The sequence below is a fragment of the Eretmochelys imbricata genome, chromosome 1 (assembly GCF_965152235.1).
Source record: "Eretmochelys imbricata isolate rEreImb1 chromosome 1, rEreImb1.hap1, whole genome shotgun sequence".
NCBI classification, from domain to species: domain Eukaryota; kingdom Metazoa; phylum Chordata; order Testudines; family Cheloniidae; genus Eretmochelys; species Eretmochelys imbricata.
Window position 1 is genome coordinate 21,874,741 of NC_135572.1, and position 20,218 is coordinate 21,894,958.

Sequence of the window (20,218 nt, forward strand, 5' to 3'; positions counted from 1 at the left end):
ACAGGTGCTTTGCGCACACATGAGATTTGCTTTGTATGGTAAAAAGTCTTTTTGTTCCTACCCTTTTGACCCATCACTGTCCTTCATGGCTTCAAACACTTTGTGTTGTACATTCATAAAATTTCACATTGACTGCAAGAACATAAATGCAACAAAAACAGGAAAGCCTCAAAATAGCATATTGTTGTTTTCTTCTAAATATTCTTCCGTCATAATCAGAGGTGCAGTGGCTAATTTATAACTTTTCCTTTGAAGGAATCCAGATGAAAGGCCCAGATTGTTCTTCAATTACAAGTTTGCATTGATTATATATTTCTTCTAAGCTTTCTCCTTGGACAATAGCTGCAATATGAAAACAATTCATTTTTTAATTGGTACAGTCTACAGCAGCAGCTGCCAGCACAGTTTCAATATTAACCTAGAAGTTGATAAAACTGGAAGAAATAATAATAATGCACATGAACTGTGCAGTGTAGGGAAAGCCATGCACCCTGAAGATCCCAAATGAGTCCAATACAATGGTGATCCACCAAAACAGAGATCCAGTGCTATTGCTTATTGTCAGAGCATTAGCCTGGGCTCACCTTTGCTGTGGCAGGGAAATAAACATGGCACCTTGTTGTGCTAGCCTGAAAACCTGCATCCCAATAAAAAGTCACTTCCAAAGGAGGGCAGGGTGTGGGATTTCTGTTGTGGGAAGTCAAGCTTTGCATTTTGCAAACGGACTCCTTAGGAGCCCTGCCAGTGGAGGCTGTAGCAGGGATACACGGTCCATCTTCTGACTGACCTGGTTGTGGCCCACCCTTCCTGAACTAGTCGCTGCCCACTTTTCCAAGAAACCTGGGACCCCAGCTTCTGTGGCCATAACTTCATCCTAGCAGATTGTACCCTCATGGGGGCCATGGAATTAGCCCACACCTTTCACTAATGTAAAGATTTTTACTGCTGTAAGATTTTGTTGGTGACCCCAGGGATAAGGCAAAAGCTGAACTGAAATGTAGGTCACCATTATATGTGTTCACTAAACCTTTCCTATATCTGGGGAAAATTAAAACATTAGCAAATTAGTAGAGTGGCTCTTCAGAACATAACTAACCAGGTAGAAACTGTGCAAAGGGCAGCTGGAGATACTTTTTGTGCAAATATGTTCAATTAGAGCTGGTACAAAGATGGCATGAGCTTTTTGTAATTTTTGTGTGAAAACTTCAACCCTTTATTCACTGCAATCTGCTATTTCTTCATAATATTTTGTGCAGCTCTACGTTCAGTTCCTACAAGACATACAGAACATAGTTTTGTAGTGTTTAGCTATCTTTAGACTATAAAAATACAAATGTCCCTTTGCTTTGTCTGTAACGAATTAGTTACCTAGGGTCCATACGCCGACCCGTTTTCAAGAACACCTCTCTATTGCCAGTGTTTTGCTGTAGCCCAAAAAACAGTCTAGATGTATTTGTATTTAACCCTTCAAACCTTGACACAAAGGAACATGCTTCCTCTATTGCCAGAAAGAGGTGTTTTGTGTTTTAATTTCAGCACACACAACACTATGTTTTGAAAGGTTGCTTCTTGAATGAAATGTGCTTTCTGAAGTTCTAGGTCTGGCATTTTTTGTGCTCAGTTTAACTGCATACTTTGCAATGTTACTAGGCTATACATAAACCACAGCGCACATTGGGTAAAATCCTGGCCCCATTTCAGTCAATGGCATAACTCCCATTGACTTGGCCAGGATTTCATCTAGTATTGGCAAACTAGCTCCCAGTTTTAACACTTCAGTTGTGTAGTTCTGGCAATGGTTACAGTGAAATGAGATTATTTTATTTTCCCCACAAAGATTAGACTTTGGGCCATGTTCATGTCATGTATAAGTGGGTACCACGTTAGTGAAGCTGCATCTGCTTTTGCCAACAGCGAGTCTGGTCTTGTATTATTTCATATTTTATACAGTGAAGAGATAGATCATTTGCCAAAGGGAGAAAATGATCCTCTTGGGAAATGAATTTCAAAAGTGCCGGGCTTGGCTCCCACTGCAGTTAATGGAGTTGTGTGGTCTCTGCACCACTGAAAATCAGTTCTCTTGTATTTAGCTGCCTGAATATGGATTTAGGTCCTAACTTTAAGGCAACTGAGTCTGAAAGCACTGACCTATCACCTGCTTTTCATTATTCCATGGTAGAGCTGCAAAATTATTTACAAATTATTTGCTCTTTAAAAATCCTTTTGAGGTCAATATATTGTTCACAATGGTAAAGACAAATGCAGAAGTCCAGCAGGGTAAAATTCTGTGCGGATCAATGCAAGTACCCAATGCGAGGACCTGCTAAGTGAATCGCAGAATTCCTGCTGACTTTAAGGGGAACAGGATTGGGACAATCAGGTCCCGTCATGCATCACTGAAGTCAGTAGGAGTTTTGTCACTGACTTCAAGAGGCACATAATTCACTTCATACATATTCATTGATATGGGGCAGTGCTGTGCGAAGTGTTGAATGCATTCAATTCCCATTGACTTCAATGGGAACTGATAATGCTCAATATTGGGCCTTTATTGTGGCACTCATTCTTTCAAGCTAGAGATAGAGCTGACTTGTGGTCATGGATTGAACCCTTGGGGACAGGTGTTTTGAAGTGACTTCATACCTGTAAAATATTCTCCAAATTCTTGTTCTAATTTAAGTGCTCGCTCATAGGTTTTCTTGGCTTGTTCCTCTGTAAGACGTTTGTTCATTTCCCTAGAAATATATTTTTCAATATTAGTTCAAAGTAATTAACAAATCAGCCCTTTATTGAATCTGAATTACAAAAAGATGGAAAGTCTTTCTAAAAGGTAAGCTGTAATTCAACCAGAAATTATTGGTCTTGAGACAAGAATTACGGGGTGGAATTCTTTGGCTCATGTTGTGCAGGAGGTCTGACTAGATGATTGTCATGGTTCCTTCAGGCCTCACAATTTATGCATCAATGAAAGCTTAACCTTCTGCAGTTAGACTGCATGGAGATGCAAGAGGGGGGTGACCATGTCTTATTCTAATGCATGCTGGGAGCACAGAGAGGCCAGGGGCAGCAATAGCCGTACAGGAGAGACTGCTGAAGAGGGGCTGTCCCTTAATGCCATGGGAGGCTTTTAGAGCGCTAGAATAGGGTGTAGGCTTTGTGGATCCTAAGATTACAATGGGTGTGGCTCCTGTGCAAAACTCCCACTGAATTATTGTACATCTGTTATATGTACAGGGACCTTCTTACAGTTGAATTCACACCACCACTCATTTTGCTGTAACTGGAATTTCAGTTTGCATATTAATTTTGGAAATTTCGTTTTATTTTCCAATAGACAGAACGTCATCGAGTGGAGTTCACTTTCAGTAGGTTCCACTGTCCATGTGTGCACGCGCCCGCTTTAGTGAATGAGAAGGAGAGCGTGTCTATACTTCTTAGGCAGACACAGATATCTTAACTTCAGGAATAAGAGAAAAATCATAGGGACAAACAAGGGAAACCCCAGACATCTCTGGATTTATAGACTCTCCCGCGAATGATTCTCCCTTTCTCCATGGTGAAGATACAGCCATGAAAATGTAGCAGCTTAACAGAAATATCTCTAGCCCCCAGATAGCAGGTATTACCTGTAAAGGCCTGACTGGTAACATTTATATTGTGCCACTGAGGCACAGCTGTCCTTTGGGTGCAGTGTGGAGATGCACCATCCTACCGGGGCTTGGCAAAGGATTTTGCCTCTGGAACATGCAATCCCTCCCTAAGATTGCCAGCCTGATTCGCACCCCTGTGTGCCTCTGAATATGCAGGGATTACTCTTTTTCCTGGCCCCCACACCTTCCCTCTTCTCCCACAGCCCACTCATGCGAAGGCTAAGGACCATCTGGTACTAAGTCCCGCCAATTTCTTTCCTCCCCACCTCTTCAAAAACAAAACCCAAGGAAATGTAATGCAACCCTCCCTCTGTTAACGTGAGTTGAAGCAGACAGTCAAAATCACAGCCAGCCACGAAAACTTGACATTTCCAAGAGAAAAGGTAGCTTGATGATGTTCCGCATTGGTAGTATTTTCTGTTCCTGATTTTTCCAGTTAAAGGAGTAGCTTCTGTCATAACATTTGTATTGTAAAATGTAGACCATAAATGTACTGGATACCAGTAACATTCTTGTATTGCACTAGTTTTACCATTTGATGGAGCTCACCACTTAATTACTGTAAGAGATATAATTTTCTGTACATGTACAGCTGTTAATACTGTGTATTGTGACTCAGAAAGAACAATGTCCACGTTGATTTAGTACTTTGTGTACACCAGAAGATGTTCAAAGTCTTAACAATAAAATACAGACCTAGTTTGCTTTACCTTTTCTATAACATGGTTACTTATTTTTCAGAAGAGCAGGGAACTTTGTCAAGGCAACATAGGGAAACAAGCTCACACCACATTATAAAAGGAAGCATCCTGTATTTCACATAAATCTCATTTAATGTTCTGCACTGAAACCACATGAAAATGTGGTAATGGACTGTATATGGCATGACATTTGATGCATGTAGGAAATTATGTGCATGATGATGCATAAAATCTTATGCCTGTGAGTGCATGACAGCATGTATTTGTTACAGTTGACCTACCCCTTAGTTTCTTTCATTAGGGACAGAAATCTGCCTGCTGAAAAATGCTGTATATATATCATGGGTAGTTAAAGCTACGAAAATGTATTTCTATAAATGTCTCTAAAGTTGGCTGTTTGTATAACTGAATGTGTAACCCCATTAATGTTGCTTCATCAATTACACAATGTTTGTAGCAACTTCTCTGTAAAATATAGTACTCCGGCTCCATCACTCCAGGGGGTAGATTTTCGAGTACAGGATAGGGAAGGTTTATTTGAAAACATACGTCAGTCGTTTATGGGTTATATGAACAGGTTTGGAATTAGTATACGTAAGTCTGACTCATCGTACTAAGCCGGGAACATTACCGTTCAGTGAAAGGGTTGCGATCGACCGAAAAGTCTTCAGGCTGGACTCTCGGGCATGCTGAGGCCTTGTTACTGTACTAGCAGTGTAAAGGGGCCTTAATTTATACTCACTTTAAGACCTTTTTAGATATTGCCAGAATGATGTAAAGGAGCCTCAGGGTAAATGAGAATTGGGCCCTTCAGTTTTAATTAATCATTTCAGTGACAAGTCATCTCTATGGTTTTTGTCTTTGTGTTTGGTCTAGTTGGCAAATTTTTGTCGGGTGTGGTTTGTTTGGTTATTATATTGACGTTGAACATGTTTGCGTGACAGGGAGTATTGGTTAAGCGTAGTTAAATCTTATGCCTGGTCTATGCAGAGTTTATTGTACTGGTATAACTATTTTGGCTATGGATGTAGTTCTTTACTGAAATCATTATACCTGTATAATTAATAATGTGGACACAATAATATTGGTATGAAGGTTGGCACTTTTATACCTGTGTAACTGCATCTGCACTAATGGTGTGTGTGTGTATTGATGTAACTATGCTGGAATAGTTAAAGTGGTACAGTTTGTATGTAGACAAACCCTTAGCTGTATTACCTGTCACTAGAAACCTTAGATTACTAAGGCCACGTCTACATGGCAACACTCAGGAAAGTTATGGTAAATCAACTGAAGTTAAAGCACGTTAAACCCCCACATGGCTGCTCTCATTCAGGAGTAAAGTGGTTTTAGTTCCCTCTAATGCAGTCTTCTTTGGAGGACTAAGCCCACTTTACTCCAGAGTGAGAACATCTGCTTGGAAGGTTTAACCCTGCATTTTAACTCCTGCACATTGACTTCACACCTCTAGCTGATTCGCCTTAACTTTCCTGCCCCCTTGTAAAAAAGCCTGAGACCTACTCCTTTCACTGCAGTACAGTTCAGTACAGTTCACTACTTTCACTACAGTACAGTTCAGTGACGTGGGTAACTTTCCTGGGCAAGCAGCTCAGTGTTGTGCCATTGTCCTCTTGACATTGGCTTCAGAAAGAATTGCATTAACTGTGTTAAGAGGTTTTTATTCATATTGGAAACTAACTATTGGTGACGATTCCTTAGGAAGACACATATTAAAGAGATGACTTCCAATGTGTCAGCTGCAGGGGAAAGCATGGAATTTGTACGTTTAAATGTTTTGGAGTGTCTGATTTCTATATATTTCCTATTCTTTTCAAGAATTTTTTAGTCTTATTCTGTTTGCATAACATACTAATATAAACCATGCTACAAGGACCCTAGTTGTTGTTTGTCCTACAAAATCTTGATGTGCTAGTTAAAAGCTCCTTCTGCAGAGCATTTCTAAAATAAGACATTCAAAGATCTATAAAAGCCTCTTATTCCAGAAGCAAAAAATAATGGATTTCACATTGTTTGTCCCTGTAGTACTGTCTGCACTGATGAGATTTGGCTGAAAGCTTTTTTTACTCTAATGAAAGTAAAAAATAGCCTACCTATATTTTTGATACATATCCTTAAAGAAACTGCCACTAACTCGACAGGATTTATGCAGACCAAAACTTAGTATTACTTATGTTTAATAATAGGATAACAATCACAACACTTTGCATGTATATAGTGCTCTTCCTCCTTTGAGCTCTTCTTATGCTGCGTAAGTATTCTTATACCAAACAAATCAAACCTTTACATTATCTCTATCTCTCCTATTCTAATTGTGTTGAATCTTGTATGTGTCTTTTCTGTACACTATATGCTTATCAGACATGGGGCCATCTTTATTTCTGCATATTGTACAGCACCAGACACAGTGTCAATGCTAAATAAATAATGAAAACATTTTACAGACGTGGAAAACCCAGAGCATTTAAGTCACTTCCCCAAAAATCAAACGATGAGTGGACACAGGATATAGGTTGTCTGACTTCCATTCTCAAACCACTAGGTAATGCTGACTAGTTATTTATTGTGTAAATGAAAATAAATTCTTTAGTATTCCAGATTTCCTTTGATTTGTTTGGTTTTCCTGACTTTGGAGAACAGGCAAAATGCTGGCTTGAGACCTTTGCTGTGCCTGCTGAGACAGGAGTCCAAAACTAGCCTGGAGGATTATATACTTACATTAGTGGCTCCAATGATTTAGGCTTAATGAAGATAGCAATGGGATAGAGTTGTGCAGCTTGTAACCGTTTAATAGCATTTCCTGATACATCAAGTATACAATGCTTGCCCTGTTGGAAACAGATGAGGATGTGTTTATTTCTGCAGCGTTTATTGCAAGTCAACCAAAAGAAAGGAAGGAAGCCTAAAATGCAGTGTTCCAGAAAACAAACATTACTAACTCACCAAGAGAAGGCTAGACTCCAGGGCACTTACTCGGCTGTTTACTTCCACAATATTTCTTTTGCTTTGATGCCAGCAAAAGAAATAAATTGAAGATGCGGAAGACAACTTTATCAGTTTTGGAAGATCAAACAGGATGAACTTAAAGGTGGAAGGGGGGATTTTATGTGGACATCAGCAAATATTGTTCCTAAGAGTAACAGCATGCCCTTGTACTTGAGATCCAGAGCAGGACATCAGGAGATCTGCGGTCAGCTCCTGGCTCTGACACAGACTTCCTGTGTGACCTTGGGAAAGTCCCTTAACCTCTTTGTGCCTCATTTTTATATCTGTATAATGGGGCTAATAATACTTACCTACCTCACAGGGGTATCTGTAAGGCTACAATTATTAATGTTCATGACACATTTTGTGTTATGTATTGTTGTAATACTCATCATTTATAAAACACTTTTCATCTTCAACTGCTTTACAAAGATGAACTATTTAAATAATCTGGACACTACTATATGAGGTAGGTGTGCATTATTCTCACTTTACAGGTAGAGAAACTGAGACACAGAGGTTAAATGACTTGGCCAGGGCCACAGAGGGAGCTTGCCTCGGAGATGGGATTAGAACTCAAGAGTCCCAGGCACCTAATCTTGTGCTTAAATCACATCCTTTCTCCAAGGTCAGAAAAATATAATGGAGATGTATGCTGACTGAAAGGTAGGAAGGGTGTTTTGCTATCCATATTGCTATGATGATGTTATGTTCTTGGATGCGTGGTACCACATCTGGAACAGAAAGAACTCCAGACATACTGACTGGTTTGAATGCTGCCCAAAGGCAGTGCTCCTGGGATTAAAGACCAGTGCAGAGAAATTCCACACCTCCAGATGTTGTGAGTTACTTAGCATACTTTGGGCATGGTAGGCATTCAAATAGTACTCATGGGCATTTAGCCTGAATTGAATTATATTCCTGTTGCATCTAGAAGTTAAAGTGAAAGGGATGACTTTGCAGAGAAGAATGACACCTTGGGTCAAGAGCACTGGTACATGCATACCCTTCACTACATACTGGAAATGGTCTAGTGTATCTTTAGGAGAACAAAAACCATCCCTTTCCATCTTAGCTTAACTCTGAGTTTATTGAGAAGAAACTTTGCACATTTAAAACAAAAGGAGAGAGTATCCTGATGGTATCGAATAGTTTGGCCTTTGAAGAGATGGGATGGGGCTAGCTGGTCTTCTCCCAAAGAGGTAAAAAGGGAGGAAGTTTAAAATAAATAACGTTTATTTACTATTATCCCTTCCATGAAATAACCCATGTACTATTGGACCCTGGACAAGAGAAAAATATGCTCCCTGCTCTTAACTTCAACCTAACTCTCAGTATTACCACACTGGGGGCAAATCTACTCATGGTCATGCACTGGTGTAAATCCAGAGTAATTATATTGACTACCATGGACTTACATCAGTGTAAAAGTCAGAGCAGACCCTAGACCAATGAGAGTCTTGCAACGGACTTCAGTGGGGGCAAGTTTAGGTTTATAATCCCCAGTCAATCTTTTCATTACATTTCTAGCTTAATTTTCCCTCTTTCTCATTACGTTTCCCCCCCATTCTGTCAAACCCAGTCCTAGCTGGCCGGGCCCCCTTCATGGCTAGGCTCTTTATTTTCAGAGCGATTCTAATACCCATAAAGCTGCAAGAAAATCATGGATTTTAATGCCGTAAGAGCAACTTGTAGCAGATACTGCAATTTATAGTTGCTGCAAATTTCAGCCCTTGGATGCTGCCGCTGGGGGCAGGGACCGTCTCTCTGCAGCGGCGCATGCCCCTGCTCCCCACTGAGATGGGGAGCAACCTGGCTTGCAGTGGCAGCCCAGCTGCCCTCCTGCTGACATGGGGCCCCAGCAGCCTGGCCCAGTAGGGAGCTGCAATGCAGGGGGAGGAAGAGCCTGTGCTGTGGCTGCTGCTGCCAGTGGGGGGGAGAGGGGGGAGGGGTGCCTGCTCCAGGCACTTCTGCCTGCTCCTGGCTGCAATGGCAACTCTCTCCTGGGAAATTCGGGGGCTTGGGAGGGGGCGGAGCTGCAGTTTTGGTGCGACCACAACTTTAGCAAACCCACGGCCGCAACGTTTAACCGAACAAAAAGAACCCCACAACTTGTTTGCAGCCTTAAATATCCATAATTTTGAGGACACTATTTTGAAGATATTTTGTATATTTACAGCTGCCTGAAAGGCTGCAGTGGACAAAACAGGCTGTGTTGCAAGTGCAGTAAACATGGATGCAACCTACCCGTTCTGCTACGAATCTCACAGACTGCACGCTAGTCCCATATAAATTATCATTGTACTGCCCAGCTTCTATAAATTTGTGCTCCTGGATATCCTTTTCCATCTGTTCCCTCGAAGTGACAAAGTGATAATCCCTCCCATCCACTTCATAGTCACGCTTCGGTCTTGTGGTGTCTGCGCAGACCAACAAAACACGGGAAAATTAGGATTTTTGTAGGCACTTTTCTCACCAAAAAATACACTACTTAACAGAGACCATTCCTGGCCAAATTCAGATCTGGTGTAAGCAGGAGCAGCTCATAAGTGCTGCCAGTATTTCAACAAAGGACTCCCATAAAAATGTACCCCTTAGCCCACGAAAAGACCCAAGTCCTAGGGGAGAGTGAGGTCAGAGAGAGACAGGCTGAATGACTAGGAAATGCATCCAATATGCTTTCTAATGGGTGGGGAGCTTAGGAGCCAGAGCTCCCTGGGCTCCCATGCTCCCTGGGAGCCTGCATGAGCTGGCTCCCAGAGCTTCCAGGGTTCTTAGCATCTCACCTGGCGGGGGGTGGGGAGGGGGAGAGAGTCCAGGCTCCCACCAGGCACAAAGCCAGGAATCCCAGGCTCCATGGGTGACTGGCTCCCCCTCTAGCTGACTTCCTGGGCCACCCTAGTGGGTGGGCAGATAAAGTGCTTGGCTCTCCATCTCTCTGGACTACCAAGGAGCTAGCAGCTGGTTCCCTGTCTGGCTTGCTTGCCTGGTGAGTGAGCTACCTGGCTCCATATCTTCCTGGGCTGCTCTTGGGCAGGCTGCTCAGATCTCCGGCTCTGTGGGCAGGGGGGCTGCCTGGCTCCCTGACAGGTGAGGTGGCTGGAAATTTCAATTTGGGGTCTTCCAAAATGGATTTTTACAAACATTGGTGTTCTGTGGGAAATTCTGCATTTCTGACTTTTTGTTTCCCCATTTGGAACAATTCCCTCCCCTAGAAATGTGAAATTTCCCATGGGACAGAAATTCCATTTTCTGCACAGCTTCTATGAAACACTGCATCTCAGCTGGACCTTGGCTAGGAGTTTTACATCTCAATTGCAGATTTTAAAAATTGCTTTTGAGAAATACGATTACATAAAATAAATATCGACGCTGCTTTTGCATTGTGTGCTTGACATCAAAGAACCTACGAACTGTTACAGAATTCAGGAGTAGGCAGAAAAGAGTACTTACGTGGTACACATGATCCAAACTTATCAGGGAATTCAGATATCAAATCATCATTGAGCCGATCCTTCATAGGACCCAAAATAATAACGGGTCTGGTGTAATTAACTGAGCAACAGAAAGGAAAGTGGTATTCAGATGAAGACTCTAACTTTTCTTTATTCTGACAGTAACATCAAATATTTACACAGGCTCACCAAAACTGATTTATAGCTCATAGGTGTGGAGTGAAGTTTTAGAAGATTTTTAGATGCTCATTTACAGGAATAAATTTATTTTTGTTCCACATGAGAGAGGTGCTGTTTTGTACACAGGTCCTATTTCAGAGCTCTCAGATGGAGCGCACCTTTGCAGCCAATGGCCTGCTCTACTCATAGCCTGATGGTACATAATGACTATCTTTGACAAGGCGGCTCATAGATGCTATCAGATGAACCATGTCATGAGAAATGGGAAGGAGACTGAGGGCTAAATTCTCCTGTCAGTTACACACAATCCCAGTGAAATCAACAGGGGTTGCACCCATATTAGGCCTTCTCTGCACTGGCAGCAGCATGTAGGGTATGCGTAGCTACACACTGCAGTGAAAAGCGGGCTGCGTCCACACCGTGGTGTGTAGCTACTCCTGGCAGTGAAAGGCCCTGGCAGGGGGAAGGCATCTGGGAAAATCTCCAGCAGTGTGGAGCTGCCAGAGCCGTTCCCTGTAGCAGGGAGTCAGCAGAACAGTACACTGCTACAAATAGCAATGTAGAGGGATCAGGCAGGTCTTTACTCACCTCATTGTTCCCACTATTTATACCTGTGCTGGGGGTGTGCAGCGTATGTTCTTGACATGTCACCATAAGGTGTGTGCAGTGCAGATGTACCATACAGACAAGGCTTTAGCCCTATGGTTTTATAATCACAGCAGAGTACCTATAGACTGGCATTGTGCAGGATAACCTGCCATGGGTAGAGGCTTATACTGTGAGGGAAACAACACTCTCAGCTTTGTGGTGAAGCTGAGAAAATGCACAAACACTCAATATCATATTCAATAACCATAGCTGCATCGGTGCCGCCGTAGTGCTTCTGGTGAAGATGCCCAAAGCCAACCGGGACAGCGCTTTCCCGTCAGATTAGTAACTCCTGCCTCCATGAGAGGCAGTAGTTATATCGAAGGGAGAAGCTCTCCTGCTGACATAGCCTGTCCACACTGGCACTTTAGGTCGGTGTAATTTACGTCGCTCCGGGGTATGGATTATTCACACCCCTAAGCAATGTAAATTATACCAAAGTAATTTGTAATGTAGACATAGGCTAAATATATTTATTAGTGGACGCCACCCACCAGCCCTGGGGCCAGAATACATGACCTGCTGTTGACACAACAAATGGAAGGTGGGGAGACTGAGCCCTAGGCCCCATTGGTTTGTTGCCCCACCTTCCATTTGTTGTGTCAAAAGCAGGCCATGTAGACTTTGGAAAAGAAACTGCAGAGAGGAGCTAGCTGGAGACAGAAGCCAGCAGAGGGGCTGCAAAAAGCAGCTGAAACAGGGACTGAAGGACACCAATGAGGGCATCTGTTTGCTTCCTGCAGTCTGTACTCTGAATGGTCTTCCCGCTGTGGTGACTAGGTGTTTGCTCCAGCCCCTCCTGCCTTCTGACTCATGGTCACCAGCCCCTTCCCCTCTACTTTATCTTTCCCTCTAGCTAATCCCCTCCCAAAAAATCTCACCAAAAGGATTTAAGAAAGAAGCCAAGCACCAACATGACATCTGCTGCCACTGCATTGTTCACTGTTTGCCTATTGTATCCCTTTCCCTACACTCTGTCTGGCTTGTTTATTTAGATGCGTACGCTCTTTGGGGCAAGGACGGTCTCTTATTCTGTGTTTGAACAGAGCCTAGCCCAACAGGGCCCAGTTCTCAGCTGGCCCCTTGGCATGATAAATAATAACAGCAATAACAAAACAGCAGGTGAAACTTACTTTCCTGTCTTGTGACAGGTTCATAGGATAGGATGCAGTCTTCCAGTCCCCCTGATAAGAGAAAAAAGAAAATAAATGAAAGCTGACAAGCAGCACGTCACATATTAAAGATTTATGAATTGCTCCATACAGAAGTCAGATAAGAGTCAGTATTCCTCTCCTGCATTGCTGTAACCTGAACCCTTCCAAAGTCCCTTGCAATTTCACAGCAGCTTTTCTCAGCATTTGCTTAACTAGTCAATATACAACCGGGTTGTAGATGTGACAATGAAGCTTCTTTTATAGATTCATTAGCAATGGCTGTTCATGGGACTAGGGCAGGAAGTCAACAGATAATTTGTTGCATGGCAGCTTATTACAAAGCCTCCTTAAATCCCACTGGAAGAATTTGCCCCTTTGTTATAGTCCTTTTATGCTGCTGCAGGGTATGCTCCAGGTCTTGCTAATTTACTGGAAGTCCACATCAGCCCCACAGTAGCCCACAATAGGAGAGCACAAAACTGGCTGATAGCCATCTGAGCCCCCTCTCCTGCTGGGCGGAGCGTTTTATGTTGCACCTCGCAGAGAAGCAGCACAAAAATCTCACCCCACATGTTGATATATTTGGGTCATTACAACTAGATTTGGTCACACAAACCAAACTGTGGCTGGTTAGGCTAACATGTGGTGTCATCACTAGGGACAGTTCGCATTTTGGCACAATCACTCCTGATTATGTGTAATCCCCATACATTCAGGGCCAGATTATACTTGGCCCTGTATCTATCTAGCTGAGGTATTTCTATGACCTCCCCTATTACCATAGCATCTGAGCACCTTGCCCTCCTCACACACCTTCCTGTGAGATAGGGCATTGCTATCATCTCCACTTAACAGCTGGGGAACAGAGGCACAGAATGGCCAAGTGACGTGACCAACGTCACATAAAAAGTCTGTGGACTAGAGGCTGGGACTCAGACTATGCAGGCTGGCACCCTAACTGCTGCGCCCTTCCTCTCAAGAGGGGACAGAAACCCCCTGAATCTCTAAGTGCCAGGCACAGTCCCACCTTTTCCTCTCCATGGCCCCAGTCCAGCAAAGCCGTGAAACACGTGCTTAAATTTGAGGCAAACTTCATTTTAGTCCCAAAGTTACCACTACTCTACACAAATTTAGTACCCACCTCACTTTTACGGTGGAAAATTGTGTAAATCAGAAATACGAAACTGAGATTATAAAGAGAGGTAGTTACACTAGCCAAAGGAATCCCATGACTACGTCAATTTCCTGCATGAATAATTTGTGTTCCCCTCTCATTTTGGGTCTTTGTCATACATTCTATCTACGTTTGGGCCTTGGCAGGCTGAGAGGCATAGTTTGGGCTGGGGGAGTTTAAATGATGATTTTTCAGTTAGTTTATTGCCTAGCTATGACACAGCATTCACTTCCTGATCTAACAGGGATTTAGTTTCATAAAACAATTCAGAGACCAGTTTAGAAATGGGCTAATCGTGGATTTGAAAAGAACTATTGATTTAACCGAAGAGGCATGCCTTCATTTCATCTGCCTGCACTCAAGGGGGCCTGCATTGCCTTCCATTATGTTGCATCAACAAATACAGGCAAGCTTGTGCCTGTGACAAGGAGAATTTTAGGAAAAAAACAAACCCATTTTGACACTCGGTTTTTTAAAGTCTCTGAGGTGTCTCTAGATCCTAAGCTCCGCTACAGCCTAATGTTCATTTTGGGTATCGAATTATAACCAACGAAAATAAGCAGCTGCAGGTTTTATTGTCCATTTCACCCAGGGACTAGAAGCCATGTGTACGCATCATAAAACTGCTACTGTCATCCTTGGTGGTGGTATCAGCAGAGGATGGAGTGGGCTCTGGAGAAAAAAAACCCTATCGTCTCATAGTGACCCCTGATGTGACATTCCGGCCAAACTCAAGTTAACGGCAAAATTCATCTTGAATTCAGTGGAGCCAGGATTTCATCCATTGACTCAGGAAGGTACTTGGGCATCTGAGCAGTCCCTTTGAAGTCAATAGGACTACCCAGGTGCCTTCCTGAACTGGGGTCAGAGATAGGTTCCTCAAGATCAGGGCTGAAGGCCACTGGGCATGTCAGTTGGGAAGTTGACCCCACTTTCCTTCAGTCAGCAGGCACATTACATAAGAATTAAATTCCTTAAAAGTTGGGTGGGGGGGCAAAATATCACATTAATCTTGTAGTTCTTCAAGGACGGATGTGCACCTCAATTGTAACCAGATGGTAGCTTGTGATAACACATAATCAATCAGTACTAAGGGACTCTGAATTTGTCTTTAAAGTATTTAACATAACAAAGAGCTATGGAATGAATCAATAATGGAAACACTATAAACTTGCAATGGCTTTCAGATGTGATACACTCAGTGAAATTCAGTAGGGCAGAGGGCTTTATTTACCATTTAACTAAGCCACATCACCCACATTAACGGCATGGCATCTTTTGCTGGCCCTGGTCTTATGGAACAGTCTTAAATAATTTAATAGAAAATGACAACCTTTCTGTAGGTTTTCAGAACCATCCCTTATACATTAAGACAGAATTATATCCCTGCTATAGAATTCTAGAGGATGGTTTAAATAAAAATCAACAGAAAGGATCTCATTCTCTGTTAAACTAATTGTCATAGAATCCAATTAAATTTCTCAAGAACCCTATTGTTTTGATCACTTACATTCTATAGGAGTTTTCTACTAAGGTGTGCACTGGGGTGAATTTCATCCATTAAGAATAAAAAATAAGTGAAGAATAGACCTGGATGTTGCAACCCCCAAGGAGGACACAAATAGATTTCAGGGAATTGCCACCACCTGCCCTTTGTTTATGGGCAAATGGCAGGTGGGTCACCAAAACATTTTTCTGTTATAACTTGCAGTCACAGAATGAAAACCACAACCACTGGTTTAATGGACTGTGCATGGGAGAGCTATAAAGGGAATCTACTAACAAGAAGGCAGATTGTGTCCATTAAATAATAATTAAGTAGTATTAAGCAGAGAATTACAAATATAATTTAGCTTAAAAAACACAGTTCATAAAAAGTGCTGGATTGACAGTAGTGGGGTCCCTCTACTTATCATTTTATTACTACACCTGTAGAAAACACAGAGATGGGCCAAAACTGGAACCTATTATTTGCACCCTTTCTAATTTTTGAACCTGTCCCTGGAGATTTGGTTCCAAACTAGATCCAAAAATGGGGGAGGGCCAGTTATCTTGATCGGGTCCATTTTAGTAACTATACAAATTACTTGAGTTATACTCACATGGTTTACGGTATCTGCAGAAACCCATTATAGCCTCTTAATTCATAGTTTTGTTTTATTTATACAGTCTGCTTCAGGTAGGCACTATCCACCTCCAACCAAAAATCCCTTCCATGGTGTCTGTATTTACATAATAGTACAATGCTTGTATTTAGATTATGACATTTTTCTATCGCGGCAGTTACAAAAAAGTTGGGCTTAGGGATAAAACATGATCCATTTAAAGATATCCACAGCTATTTGAGAATTAATGTAAGATTTACAAGTAATCTGTGACTATTACACATATGGTGCAGTTCATGGTGATATTTATTAACAAACTTCAATAGCAGGACAAAGCAAACTGTGCTGGGGATAACATTATAGTGGCCCTCTGTGTGGGTAGGTATCAGTCTGAGTGGGGTAATCCTTAACAACTAGGCTCACCTGATAACCAAACAGAACAAAAATGCTTTAACCTTTTTCTACCTATAGAAGGCTCAAAATTTTAATTATGGCCTTGGTTACATACAGAGGGTAAACTATGGTCCTTAATGATCTTCCTCATGTGCATGAATTTTTCTTTTTCTTCCTCCCTCCCCAAGTTTTAGTCAAGTATTGCCTACTTAGTTAATTAGTGAAATTATGCAATTAGGCTAAATAGATTTAGTAAAAGCATGTGCAATTTCTGGTGGCTGCTGTAAAAACCTTTATCGAATTGTGTATAAAAGAGGTATTAAAATTCATAGCCATTTTAAATTCATCTTTTGGAAAACAAAAAGAGATTAGTCTACATCTGCAATGAGCTCCTCTAAACTTGGTTTGAAAAAATCGAGTCATAGGGCTCCTAAAACACACGTGAAACTTTGAAATTGTGTTTGATTAGATAATTCAAAAATAGCTTGATGGATACTAATTACAGTAATAACTTGCGTCTAGACCAGGTCTTTAAATGCCATATTACTGCTCAGAGGTTGACTTCTATTTTGTAAAATGGACCCAATTCTACTCTCAAATGTTAAATCAATGGGACTAGTAAGTAACTGAGGACAATTGGTCCTCACACCTTTTTATTAGAGTTCCAGTTATGTTATATAAGCTTTTGCAAAAGAGTTAATAATATTCTCTCTATGGACCAAGGTAATTGCAAGGCTGGTCAAAAATTTTCTGTTTCATGCTGGTTTTTGACAGAAAATTGGGTTTTTGCTTACATGACTTTGTGTGTGAAATGCTCCTGCTTTCCATAGAAAATTTCAATTTTGTTGTCAGAAAAACCAAACACCCACAAGTTAAATACTTTTGCTGAAAACTAAAATATTTTGGTATTCCAATTTTCCACAGAAACAAATATCATTTTTGACTGCCTCTATTAATCACACTAAAGGGTACCGTCTGGACACCATTAAGAAGACTTCATTGCCAAACTTTCACAATTGCATAGATGATTTGGAATGGGTTTTAAGAGTGACCAATTAATAAAAGGTTTTGAACACTAGCCATGAACAGTGTCTTTTCACTGATTACTCCTCATTAGAAGAAAAAGTAAGAAAAATGTTACGCAATAGCCAGAATCCTACTAGAAAAATGCAGAACAGCATGACTCAGATTGTGGAGATGAGTTGTCTTGTCTGATGGGGAAAAATGTGAAAATCTTGCAGGAACTCCACTCCTCCCCCATGCGCTTGCCACTCACTTCTTTTTCTAAATATCACAGTTTCCTTAATCTCTCAGTTTTCTATACAGCGTGTGACAGGCTGATTGTGTCTGGGAGGTAGAATGTGGTGGGGTAGACCTCCCCCTTTCTGTTTCATTTGATTGGATAACAGTAGGGAATGGGTGTGCTACAACATTTGCAACACAAACAGCAATGCAGCGCCATTGCGCTCTCCAGCAATTTTCTATGTGCTCCCCATATATTTACAGTTTTCAGCTCTGCTTCCCACCCCCCTTAGCAGTTTCATTTTACCAGCTGGCAACGTAAAGCCAGACAAGTTGGCATGTCAGCACTTATCTCACTGCATATTAGTGAAGTAACTTGCACATCCTGTCTGATCATACAAACATTTGGCTTCTCAGATTCCCCATCTAAATCACAATGGCAGTCCTGTTGAGGAGCTTGTTTACAACAGAGTTGGCTCCAAATGCAGCTCAAGCAAAGTTCTAGTGATGGGGCTGTGTCCCCCAAGTATCCAGACTCCAGTGGCAAGAACAGAATTATTCATTGTGTGAGACCTTTTGTCCACTGGGAATTTGCTTTTCCCCTCAGCCAGCTTCTAGTTTTTTCTTTTCATTTAAAAAAAACGTAGTAGGCAGGGAGGAGTGTGCCGGTAGGACTGAACATTTCATAGTTTAGACCATAGGTAACATTTTCAGACGTGCCTGTGTGAATGAAGAGCCAACCCCCTGGATCTTCTATGAGATCTCACTCACTCAGATGCCTTTGAAAATTCTACCCTCTGTCATTTTGCTTTCAAATGGCATCTAGATTTCTTCTTTATCCCCAGCAGACTCCTATTTCTCCTCTATACCCTCCTTCGTTTCTCCTCATGAGTCCCAGCCTTCTGAAAATCAGGCCCCTTATGGTATTATAAATTGGGCTCCCCAAATCACCCCAAATGGATATTTTCCCGGATTTCTTATGCTTTTCTATGGTTTGGGCCCTTGACTAGAGGACAGCTTGACTTGGCAATTTAAGGTAACTGGATTTGGTATCGAAGAAGGGGAAGGGCTGCTGCTAAAGACCAAGAGTGGCAATGGCCTGATAGATTACCCTCATTCCAGGTAATCTGTGCCATAAGGGATGGTCCTCTGCCTCCTACCAGTGTTGAAGGTTCTAGAGCCTCTGCATATGAGCTGCTCTACGGTGTGTCCTGAGGGTGTCTGGTTAAATCTGAACTGGAGTTCTTCAGACTGATGGTTGCTCTGGAAGCCTTGGAGCTGTGAAGAGACTGTGTCAACTACATCTGAGGCCATGGCAAGCCTGGGCTGCATAGGAATCTCATGGCTAAACTACAGGACAGCATTTCAAATCAGAGGAAGATAAGCATTTGTATGCACTAGGAGCCTTGGCCCTGGACAACCAGGCAGTCCCTTCAAGGAACATGTAGATATCACGGTCACTGGTACCTTATGCACAGTTATTATTTAGCAACAAGTAGATTTGGCTTTTTGCAGTGTCCGAGAAACCCCCCATTTATCTCTATTTTAAATGTTTCCCAGTTGTGTTCTGCACCTGTGCCATTTTGGGGATTGGCCTCATTTGGCTGCTGGATGGTGGGAAATTAGGGCTCCTTCCACCTGAATCTGATGACTACTTCCCACTGCACAACAAAAGACACTTGGGGCAGGCTTCTGTGCACCAGCACACGAGGTCAGAAGCACAGAGTGAAATAACACCACTAAAGTTCCCGTGAAAGGCTATATTTGTCTCTGGCCATCCTGCCTCGATGATGTGGGCAGTGAGTCATTGGCACTGTGTCCTGTATGTGCCCCTCCCCGCGCCTGCTTGTGGTTAGTCTGTGTCTCAGTAGCCATAATTTACTCAGAGGGTGTTTGCTGAAGGCAGCTGAGGAGTGGGGAAGGAAGAAACTTTTGGTGTTAGTGGAGGGACTCGAGAGCCAGGTAGGAATAGACTGAATGAGACCCAGAAGAAAGTCTCCATGGGAGTGTGCTATGTTGGTTTGCCCTTGCCATTTAGCATTTGTATGCCAGTCAGGCTGCAGCAGACCCGCCAATGTGACCATCTGTGTGGGTCATTTCCAAAGTTTGGGTGTCAAAGCTGCTGGCCACCCAGGGCTGCGTGGCCATGTACCCAGCTGCAGATGTTAGTGAATTATTAGCATGTGCAAATTGGCCCTATGGGCACAGCCCATTTCTCTTGGCAGGATTGCTTCATCTACTGCTTGATAGCAAAGCCGATCCCACAGAGGGCTGAGAACACTCCCCTTGTCACCACAGTTGTGGGAAGACCAGCCCTGAACCCCCTGTTATCTGGGGTGGCCCCAGCCAACACTATGCAGTTTGGATACCTTCAGGGCAAGATGGGTCCTACCCACCTCACCCAGGACAGAGGGGAATTGTAACTTTGCAGAGAACACCTGCATGGCTCCTGCCTCCTTCTCCCCATTAACCATCCCACACCCTGCCTGCCCCTCTCTTTCACCCCTAAACCT

General features: G+C 42.5%; 1 protein-coding gene across 7 annotated transcripts in view; it reads right to left on the reverse strand.

Annotated features, from left to right (window-relative positions):
- Nucleotides 1-235: 235 nt before the first annotated feature.
- The window catches only part of DLG2 (discs large MAGUK scaffold protein 2), a 1,498,860-nt gene continuing 1,478,877 nt past the window's right edge, over nucleotides 236-20,218 (reverse strand). For all 7 annotated transcript variants that reach the window (XM_077807758.1, XM_077807786.1, XM_077807801.1 and 4 more), the window contains 6 exons: nucleotides 12,771-12,821; nucleotides 10,808-10,909; nucleotides 9,602-9,774; nucleotides 7,088-7,197; nucleotides 2,644-2,735; nucleotides 236-342 (listed from right to left, as the gene is read on the reverse strand). In XM_077807758.1, the coding sequence (XP_077663884.1) occupies nucleotides 236-342; nucleotides 2,644-2,735; nucleotides 7,088-7,197; nucleotides 9,602-9,774; nucleotides 10,808-10,909; nucleotides 12,771-12,821 (635 nt within the window). The remainder of the gene's footprint in view (nucleotides 343-2,643; nucleotides 2,736-7,087; nucleotides 7,198-9,601; nucleotides 9,775-10,807; nucleotides 10,910-12,770; nucleotides 12,822-20,218) is intronic.